We start from the raw sequence: 11,635 nt of genomic DNA, 5'->3' as shown, positions 1-11,635 counted from the left end.
ATGTTAGTATTAGAATATTGTTACTTGAAGACTTATTCCTGGTTACAATTATACTGTTAAGAAAGTATTGTCTTATACTTTGCCTAAAATGAGAATGCATCATAATCAGTGGCGGCTGGTGAATTTTGTTTTAGGTGGGGCTGAAAGTTCTTAAACCAAACCCCTGTAGGGGGGTCACCCTAACATAATATTGTGAAAGTCCAGTCCATAGTGGATCTAACATAATAGTGTGAGAGTCCAGTCCACAGTAGATCTAACATAATAGTGTGAGAGTCCAGTCCATAGTGGATCTAACATAATAGTGAGAGTCCAGTCCATAGTGGATCTAACATAATAGTGTGAGTCCAGTCCATAGTGGATCTAACATAATAGTGTGAGAGTCCAGTCCATAGTGGATCTAACATAATATTGTGAGAGTCCAGTCCATAGTGGATCTAACATAATAGTGTGAGAGTCCAGTCCATAGTGGATCTAACATAATATTGTGAGAGTCCAGTCCATAGTGGATCTAACATAATAGTGTGAGAGTCCAGTCCATAGTGGATCTAACATAATAGTGTGAGAGTCCAGTCCATAGTGGATCTAACATAATAGTGAGAGTCCAGTCCATAGTGGATCTAACATAATAGTGAGAGTCCAGTCCATAGTGGATCTAACATAATAGTGTGAGAGTCCAGTCCATAGTGGATCTAACATACAGTAATAGTGTGAGAGTCCAGTCCATAGTGGATCTAACATAATAGTGAGAGTCCAGTCCATAGTGGATCTAACATAATAGTGTGAGAGTCCAGTCCATAGTGGATCTAACATAATAGTGAGAGTCCAGTCCATAGTGGATCTAACATAATAGTGTGAGAGTCCAGTCCATAGTGGATCTAACATAATAGTGTGAGAGTCCAGTCCATAGTGGATCTAACATAATAGTGAGAGTCCAGTCCATAGTGGATCTAACATAATAGTGTGAGAGTCTATATACACACACACACACACACACACACACACATATATATATATATATATATATATATATATATATATATATATATATATATATATATATATATATATATATATATATATATATATATATATATATATATATATATATATATATATAGATGTATGTACTAGATATATATATATGTATATATATGTATATATATATATATATATATATATATATATATATATATATACATTATACATATATTAGATGTATATGTGTATATATATATATATATACATTATATATATATATATATTAGATATATATGTGTGTATATATATATATATATATATATATATATATATATATCTAATATACATATATACATATATATATATATATATATATATATATATATATATATATATATATATTTATATATATATATATATATATATATATATATATATATATATATATATATATATATATATATATATATATATATATATATATAGCGCACTTTCTGCGCGTGCGATGATGTCACGTTATCGATGAGAAAATGCATTTTTAGACAATATGATTTGCCTGAGCGGCTAGGAGACACCGTGAGTAGCAAGCGGTACAAAGTGGATAAGAAAAGACAGAATTTTTTATTTTTTTAATACTTGGGACTTGGGCCTGATTTTGGACGCTGGTGAGCCAGATCCAGCCCGCGGGCTGTAGTTTGGGGACCCCTGGGCTAGAGTATACAAATGAGTTTTAAGATGGGACTTAAATGCTTCTACTGAAATGAAAAAAAAACATCCGTTTTGGCTCCTTTTGTTTTAAGTTTTTTATTATTTTTTTTTTCGTTTTATAAAGCAAAATTCAAAACAAACTAGTTGGTTTTTCGATTTTTCAATTTCCATTGATGGAAAGAAGTAAACATCCGTTTGTCTGTAGACAAAAAAAAAAAAAAAAAAAAAAAAAAAAAGGGTAACCACGGTAACACAGCGAAATCTCGCGAGACTTTCACTCGTAGAGGGGTTGACGCGAGGAAGTGGGAAATCAAAAATGATTGATGCAATTTTTTTGAAAAACAAAACAGCCAGCGATGTGTACTTTCTCCGCCTATCGACCGCTAGAGCACCGTGTCGGGGAAACAACCGAGGCATGAACTCGCGTCCGGCAATTCCCTCTACGAGCACGGAATAAGGGAAGAAGGGAATCTGAACATTTCCGTTAGCAGTTTATGCTAGCCATGCTAGCGCTAATGGGTTAGCTTTGTTTACATCGAGCGCGCGCTTGTGCTAACTTGCTAACCTCATTAAAAGCCTCCACTATATATCAGCTCATTCATTTAAATTCGAATTATGTATCATTTCACGGAGGCTGTGATGCACTAGCTACACCATGCTAACGCTTTGATGATGGCTCCGTTTACCGTCGCTGTTATTGTCACAAAATCAATCAATCATGACGACAGCTAAGTGACGTCATCAAGTCATTTTGGCATTACAAGCATTTCTTGACGCGAAGTAAACAACAAATTAAAAAAAGGGGATGCTAACGTTAAGCTAGCCACCTGCCGAGCTAGCGTTAGCATGCTAGCTGCACGTTTGATCACTAATCAGTCAAGTTAGTGCTTGTTGTTTATTTGGGTCTTCGCCGGGACTGGACTATCTGGAGGGCATCGGACCATGAACCCGATCAACGCCACCGCGCTGTACGTGTCCGCCAGCCGGGCGGTGCTGCAGTGTGACCCGCGGCAGCCGCACACTTTCACCGACATGCTCGCCCTGCTGCCCTTCTTCCGCCAGTCGCTGGCGTGCCTCGTCTGCGGTAAGCCTCATTTTGTATATAACGTCATTTATTACCTCATTTATTATGTCATTTGTCCCCTTTTTGCATTGAAGTTAATGTGCCTCTTAATTACGAAAGCTTTTCTTGATACTGAATTTATTTGACCGGTTTTTTTTTTTTGCGTTATAATTTTGTGAACTGATTTTTTTTTTCAATTTATGCTAACAATTTAAATAAATACAAGTTTGGGAGCAAAATGCGTGTGTTATAAAATTATGTGTTTTAAAAAAATCAGTGTAAAAAACATGAAGTGCTTAAAAATTCAGAGTAAAAAAGTTACAGTAAGTCAGGGGTGTCAAACTCAAATACAGAGTGGGCTAAAATGTCAAACTGTTGAACAAATTAATCTTTTAATTCGAGACCCGTACAAGTTTTGCATTGAATATTGAACAAGCAAGGCTTACATAACTTTATAGTGACATGCAAAATCCAGTTTCGAATAATAATAAGAATTCAAAAATATCAATGGCATATCAAATAAAATTTCAATAAAAATTGAATGCGTCTTTTCTATTTGCAGCCTTCTGAGGTAAATATCAAAATAAACTTTTTACACAGGCTAATAATAAATTTGAAAATAAAATGACAATAATGAATGAATCAAACATTCAAGCCTTGAAGTAGCAAGAAAGTGCATGAATAAAAGGTTAATTATTGCTCAGTTTGCTACGCTGATTTGCTTTAACACTGAATATGGAACAAGCAACGCTTATATAACTTAATAGTGCAAAATCAATTTAAAAAAACAAACGAAAAAACATCAATGGTATATTAAATAAAATTTAAATACAAAATGGAATGCCTCTTTTCTATTTGCAGCCTTCTGAGGTAAATATCAACAATAACTTGGTAGGCGGGGTTGGGGGGGCGGGGTTTGGTGGTAGCGGCGGGTGTATATTGTAGCGTCCCGGAAGAGTTAGTGCTGCAAGGGGTTCTGTGTATTTGTTCTGTTGTGTTTATGTTGTGTTACGGTGCGGATGTTCTCCCGAAATGTGTTTGTCATTCTTGTTTGGTGTGGGTTCACAGTGTGGCGCATGTTTGTAACAGTGTTAAACTTGTTTATTCGGTCACCCTCAGTGTGACCTGTATGGCCGTTGACCAAGTATGCCTTGCATTCACTTGTGTGTAAAAGCCGCATATATCATGTGACAGGGGCCGGCACGCTGTTTGTATGGAGGAAAAGCGGACGTGACGACAGGTTGTAGAGGACGTTGAAGGCAGTGCCTTTAAGGCACGCTCCCCATAATGTTTTGCTGGGTGGAAATCGGGAGAAATTCGGGAGAATGGTTGCCCCGGGAGATTTTCGGGAAGGGGACTGAAATTTGGGAGTCTCCCGGGAAAATCGGGAGGGTTGGCAAGTATGAGTATTAGCGGTGAATGCGATGTTACAGCGGCACTGTATAATACCGGCGGGCCAGCTCTAGTGTTAATTTGATATTGCCTCAAGGGCCAAATGTGGCCCGCGGGCCAGAGTTTGACACCCATGCAGTAAGTGCTTAAAAATTCAGTGTCAAAAAATGCTGTGCAAAAACGCAAGACCCACTTCTGATACATTTTAAGTAAGTACCAATGATTGTCACACACACACTAGGTGTGGTGTAATTTGTCCTCTGCATTTGACCCATTATTATTATTATTATAGAGGTTTATTTGAAATAGGGACAGATAGAAAAACATAGACATCTGAAACAGTCATTCAATGTATGCATCATAGTGTTTGTAGCCAAAGCTAATTTACAACACTTGTCCCCAACAACAACAACAACACAGATCCAACATCATTAAAATAGGAAAATAAAAAATAGAATGAGTCGATAATAGTAATAATACAGACAAAGTGCAAACTAGATAAAAGCCAATAATAATAACAACACAGACAGAGTGCAGACTAGATAAAAACCAATCAGTAAAAATGAGTAAAAACTAAACATGGGAACATGATTGTTGCTCAACTAGCCATCATTTGTTTGTTTTTTAAAAGTGACAAGTGCGGGCATACTTTTCAAAGTGTCCGGTAAAGAGTTCCTTTTATTGAAAAGGCAGTCTGAGCAAAAGATGTTCTACGGAATGGAACACAACAGTTGCCTTTTGACATTGCTCGGGTGGTAGATCTGGTACCACTTTGCAGTCTTGTAATTGCCTTGCAGAGCAATTGGGGAGCAGAGTTATCCAAGCATTTAAAAACCAGTTTGACTGTGTGTAACAAAATAAAATTGTTACACACCCTTGTTCACCCCCTGGGAGGTGAGGGGAACAGTGGGCAGATTGAGGCAACCCATCCTTTGATTGATTGATTGAAACTTTTATTAGTAGATTACACAGTTCAGTTCATATTCCGTACAATCGACCACTAAATGGTAACACCCCAATAAGTTTTTCAACTTGTTTAAGTCGGGGTCCACTTAAATTGATTCATGATACAGATATATACTATCATCATAATACAGTCATCACACAAGATAATCATCAGAGTATATACATTGAATTATTTACATTATTTACAATCCGCGGGGTGGGATTATTAGTGATGGACCGCGTCGAGCTCATAGAGCAAAACCCTGTGTCGGTGCGCGTAACGCTTTTAGAAAGTCCAGTGTTTCCCACACGTTCATTTATTTGTGGCGGCCCGCCACGAAAGAATTACGTCCGCCACAAAGAAAAAACAATTTTTTAAATTTATTTATTTATTTATTTTTTGTCCAGATTCTCAGGCAAATGATAAAGTTGATGTAGATGCCCATATAGGCTGTTCAGATTTACTTTACAAAAGAGAAGTGTAGGATACTTCTCTTGTTGCCTTACTTGTATTTGACCACTACTGTTTTCTGTTTATTTGTTACTGACTGTGGCAGGACACCTCTGCCTCTGTTTCACTTTATGTTGCTGGTAAATAATATGGTTGTAGTAGTAGCCTAAAGTTAAATGATTTAGTATGCAGTAATTAAAGGGGCAGAGCTTTAAGAGGCATTTTAGCTTTTATATTTTATAAGATATTTTTTTTGTAAGAACCACAATTAATAAATATATTTCAGTGAATAACTTATTGTTCAAATCTGTATATAAATATGTACATAAAGTGTTGTAATTATATTGTAAAATGGATGGATGGATGGACGTTTAAAACAAAACTGTTATTATTAATTAGTAAGTATACATTTTTTTAGCCTTTTTAGAGAAAATCATATCATTGTAGTAAATTATGCAAATTACTCGATGATGACATGGTGACCACGCCCAAAGCCACGCCCCCACCGCCACAGGTATCTTGGCAGTTTATGGGAAACACTGAAGTCACGTGACCGATCATGAGCTGTTTCGGTCACGTGACCGATACGCGAACTGTGTCAAACTGACGCCTCCTCTGTGCCCTGTGAGCGGGTCTTTTCTACAGCCGGAGAAATAATAACTAAGAAGAGAAATCGTCTAAAATTTAATACGTTGGAAAAACTGTTTTTTAAAAAAAAAAATAAAAATGTGTAAAAAAATAAATTAAAAAAATTCCCAGTCCACAAGCATCCTCATTCACAACACATTCTCTTAGATTTCCATGTTATGATACATGTTCACATTATTTATTGACTGTATCTAAAAAAGATACAAATATATTATATTAAAATTATTTTGTGACGATTAAAAAATATCGATGTAATCATAGTAGTATCGACTAGATACGCGAGTGTACTTGGTATCATTACAGTGGATGTCAGGTGTAGATCCACCTGACCCTTGGCGTTTGTTTACATTCAGTATTTGTGATCCATAAAACTTTCGGCAAATCAAAATTTGAGAAATTGTACCTGAAAGTGCCTTACTTTGAAGTCGATTATTAATTAATAATTAGACCAGGCAAAAATAAACAAAACAAAACACCGGTAATATGTAACATGTAAATACATAACATGTAGATATGTAACATGTAAATACATAACATGTAGATATGTAACATGTAAATACATAACATGTAGATACGTAACATGTACATACTGTACATAACATGCAGATATGTAACATGCAGATATGTAACATGTAAATACATAACATGTAGATACGTAACATGTACATACTGTACATAACATGTAGATATGTAACATGCAGATATGTAACATGTAAATACATAACATGTAAAAACGTAACATGTAGATATGTAACATGTAGATATGTAACATGTAAATACATAAGATGTAGATACGTAACATGTAGATATGTAAGATGTAAATACAGGACATGTAAATACATAGCATGTAGATACCTAACATGTAGATATGTAACATGTAGATACGTAACATGTAAATACATAACATGTAGATACATAGCATGTAGATAGGTAATATGTAGATACTGTACATAACATGTAGATATGTAACATGCAGATATGTAACATGTAAATACATAACATGTAAAAACGTAACATGTAGATATGTAACATGTAGATATGTAACATGTAAATACATAAGATGTAGATACGTAACATGTAGATATGTAACATGTAAATACAGGACATGTAAATACATAGCATGTAGATACCTAACATGTAGATACCTAACATGTAGGTATGTAACATGTAAATACGTAACATGTAGATAGGTAATATGTAGATACGTAACATGTAGATATGTAACATGTAGATACGTAACATGTAAATACATAACATGTAGATACATAAAATGTAGATACGTAACATGTAGATACGTAACATGTAAATACATAAAATGTAGATACGTAACATGTAGATACGTAACATGTAGATAGGTAATATGTAGATACGTAACATGTAGATACCTAACATGTAGGTACCTAACATGTAGGTATGTAACATGTAAATACGTAACATGTAGATAGGTAATATGTAGATACGTAACATGTAGATACGTAACATGTAGATAGGTAATACGTAGATACGTAACATGTAAATACATAACATGTAGAAACGTAACATGTAAATACATAACATGTAGAAACATAACATGTAGATACGTAACATGTAGATAGGTCATATGTAGATACGTAACATGTAGATACGTAACATGTAGATACGTAACATGTAAATACATAACATGTAGAAACGTAACATGTAAATACATAACATGTAGAAACATAACATGTAGATACGTAACATGTAGATACGTAACATGTAGATACGTAACATGTAAATACATAACATGTAGAAACATAACATGTAGATATATAACATGTAGATACATAACATGTAGATACATAACATGTAGATATATAACATGTAGATACATAACATGTAGATATATAACATGTAGATATATAACATGTAGATACATAACATGTAGATATATAACATGTAGATATATAACATGTATATATATAACATGTAATATGGAAATAGGTATCAGCAGCTAAGTACACTCTCACATACACACTGTTTAACACACTGACTCAAGGACCCCGAGAAGTAAACATAGCTGCCCGGTAAACTGCCTGACTCAAACAGACTCAACTTAAAGGTGCATGACTACATTAATAGCTTGTTTACGTCAACAATAATATAGTCAATTATATTCAACAATTAACATTAAATAGGGAACTTTATCTTCTATCTTAATCCCTGACAAAGGGCATTTATAACAGTATGTTTATTGTATTGTAAGATTTTTGTTAAAATAAAGCCCATATTTTGTAGTCCCCTTTATTTTAAAAAGTAACAATATACATTTTGGTACCGGTACCAAATTATTGGTATGGGTACAACCCTACTACAAACACACTTCACTTCCTGCTTACGGTGTTCCACGCCCCCACCATGCCGGTTTCGCACTGCGCAGAGGATTCTGGGAGATGTGGTTTATATTCAGACCCGGCCAAAGCTAAAGCGCCAGTAAAAACTACACACCAAGTTTTGGTTTGATACTGTCACGTTTTGTTTGACACTGTCAAGTGTCCGCCCTGAGATGGGTAGGTTGCGAGTTCAAACCCCGACCGAGTCATACCAAAGACTATAAAAATGGGAGCCATTACCTCCCTAGGGATGATACTCGAAACCGGTTTTCCCGGTTGTTTGATAAGAAAAGAACCGAGTCCTCGGACTAGAATCCCTTTTTGAGAACCGGTACCCGTTATCGAGACCACTATAGTAAAGGAAAAGAGTTGATTCTTTATTCGAATCCCGTCCCAACCAGAAATGCTCCGTGGGACATCACAAGAAATGACGTCACGTAGCTCAGTCATTAGGCGCAGATAGCGAAAGCAGGAAAACAATGGACGGGAAAAAGCGCTCCAAGGTGTAATAAAGTTCAAAACAAAAGCTATAATCTATCAAATAACTTTACTGAGAGATTTGAGCAGGGTAAAACACATGACGAACACTTTTACGACCAACCGGAAACATAGCAACCAGGCTAGCAACGCACCTCCTTTACGGCAGCTGTTGCAACGTTCTTAAAACAACCGCAGCACATACATATATATACAACATATCTCCCTTTTTTAACTTTTGTTTTTCTTTCCTTGTAAACAAAACAAAATCACACTGTAGATGTGTTGTCTGTCTAATTATAAATAATGCAGACGAGGCGTGTTGGCTGAGTTCTTGACGTTTACTTTCACAGCGTGGCAACATGCAACACTTTTCGGGGCTACCGCGCATGCTCGTCTCTCCCGTTGCATGCTGGGTAGTGTAGTTGTTATATTTTCTAGCTCATAACATTTTTCCCCTTATAAAGAAATAATGTTAACTCAATAAAGTGTATTTCTTTTTTTAGCTTTAACTTTTCATTTTTTAGCACTGTAACCACATTTGCAAAGAACTTTTCTCTTCATGGAATTTTCTTTCAATAAAGAAATAAAGTGCAAAAATGTCAAAGCATCATAACAAACAGTTATGTTCCAATAGCAGCAGAAGTGCACTTTTTGGAGAGCTGTATTATTTTCAGTTTTGTGCCCAAGGGACTGATTTTATTTAACACTATATTATTATTTATACACCTATAGTGATCACAGAGACAGCTTGTTTCTGTGTTACTGTATATATTTGTTTCTCTGAAAAATCCCACTTAATATACTTTGGGTAACAACAGTCAATATTTATTTATTTTATTTTATTTTTTTAGGTGGGTAACAGTCGATATTTATTTATTTATTTATTAGATTTTATTTTTTTATTATATAATAAAAGTGAGCTTTTGTTAAACCAAATATTGTGTGTTTTTTTCCATATACAACAACCTATCTGGACTCGATAAGAGAATCGATAAGGAATCGGTTCGATAAGAGGATTCGATAATAGGCTCAAACTCGATAATTCCTTATCAAACATCATCCCTATACCTCCCTGCTTGGTACTCAGCATCAAGGGTTGGAATTGGGGGTTAAATCACCAAAAATGATTCGGCGCGGCCACCGCTGCTGCTCACTGCTCCCCTCACCTCCCAGGGGGGTGAACAAGGGGATGGGTCAAATGCAGAGGACATATTTCGCCACACCTAGTGTGTGTGTGACAATCATTGGTACTTTAACTTTAATTTATGGATTAAGGACATCATATCAAAAGATGATTCTTAGTTTTTATTCTAATTAGGGTCCAATAAGTCCAAAGAGAAATAAAAAAAGCATGTAAACAAACAGCTTGGGCCTTAAGATTTAAGAAATTTAAGGTGATTTAAGAAGTTTAAGGTGTGTAGCAAAGCCTTTAGAAAAAAAACAGGACGTTTTTTCAGTGCCTTGTCTCTCCAAAATGAGAGAGAGGTTTTAAAGGTGCTGTTTGTCCGGCAGGTAAGCTGCTGCAGGATCCCATCTCTCCCACGCACGGCGAGTGTCAGCATTACGTGTGTCTGGGCTGCAAAGGCCAGAAGATGCAGGTCAGGTCGTCGTGTGGCCGCTGCAAGGACAATTCGGGCTTCCAGGAGAACAAGCAGCTGTCGCTGCTGGTGCGTCTGTACAGGAAGCTGTGCCTCTACGTCACACACTCGCCACTGCTGCCGTCCATCAGCGGCAACGCCGAGGTCATGGCTCTGCTGGAGGAGGCGCTCCCGTCACACCATCAGGAGGCGGAGGACGTGGGCCTGGACGAGCCGGATCACGCCGCCGTGGCGTCCTTGACCCCCACGGAGGCGCCGCCGGTGCCCGCCGAGCTCTCGGCCGTGCCGCAGAGCTCCTCGTCAGACCCGCCTGTCTCCAACGGACCGCAGGAATGCAACGGGGATCTGCGGGAGTGCCTGGACCCCTCCTCCCCCGAGCTGGAAGTGTGCGAGCTGATGGAGGAGACGCCCCCGGTGGGACTCTCCGTGTCCGACACCGCCACCCTCGAACTCAGTCTGACCACTGGACCCTTCGCCCCCACGCCGGGCACCGTGTGCTCGCTCAGGGACGGGGACTTGGGCGGCAGGGTGCTGGAGGAGGGTGAGGTGTTGCTGCTTAGCGTGGAGGAGGTCCTCCAGACGCTGGACCCCCTGCAGCCCGGCACGGACACTCTCCACGTGGGGCCGCAGAGGACTCACATATCCGCGGACAGAGCGCAGATGTTCCTCCAGTTGGACGCCGCCCACAACTACACGCAGCAGACAGACAGGACTCACGCGCCCCCCGCCTACTCGTCTGCGGCCTTTGCTCCGCCTCCGGCCTCCAAGCCGCCGCCCGTGCGCCTCAAACGCAAGCGATCGCGGTCCGAGAGCGACAGGGAGAAGGTGAACCCTCTCCCCATCGCCTCCATCCTGCAGGGCTCGTCCTCGCCCATGCTGACTCATCACGCCCTGCACGCCCCCGCCGCGCCCTCCTTCAGCACGCCGGTGCACTCCTACTCCTCGCTCCCCTTTAACGGCGCGCCCCCCAAGACCAGCCGGCCCGCCCAGAACCACAGCAAGGGCGCGCGGAAGCACGGCG

At 38.4% G+C, this 11,635-nt stretch overlaps 1 protein-coding gene across 1 annotated transcript in view; it reads left to right on the top strand.

Moving 5' to 3' along the window:
- Positions 1–1,976: 1,976 nt before the first annotated feature.
- Positions 1,977–11,635, top strand: part of LOC133645879 (E3 ubiquitin-protein ligase MSL2-like) — a 13,899-nt gene continuing 4,240 nt past the window's right edge. Inside the window, exons 1-2 of the mRNA XM_062040802.1 lie at positions 1,977–2,770; positions 10,529–11,635. The exon at positions 10,529–11,635 is cut by the window's right edge and continues 236 nt beyond it. Of these exons, the coding sequence (XP_061896786.1) occupies positions 2,629–2,770; positions 10,529–11,635 (1,249 nt within the window). The 5' untranslated portion in view covers positions 1,977–2,628. The remainder of the gene's footprint in view (positions 2,771–10,528) is intronic.

This window comes from Entelurus aequoreus, linkage group LG03, assembly GCF_033978785.1.
Source record: "Entelurus aequoreus isolate RoL-2023_Sb linkage group LG03, RoL_Eaeq_v1.1, whole genome shotgun sequence".
NCBI lineage: Eukaryota > Metazoa > Chordata > Actinopteri > Syngnathiformes > Syngnathidae > Entelurus > Entelurus aequoreus.
The sequence above is the reverse complement of the archived record's forward strand: the minus strand, read 5'-3'. Positions and strand labels throughout refer to the sequence as shown.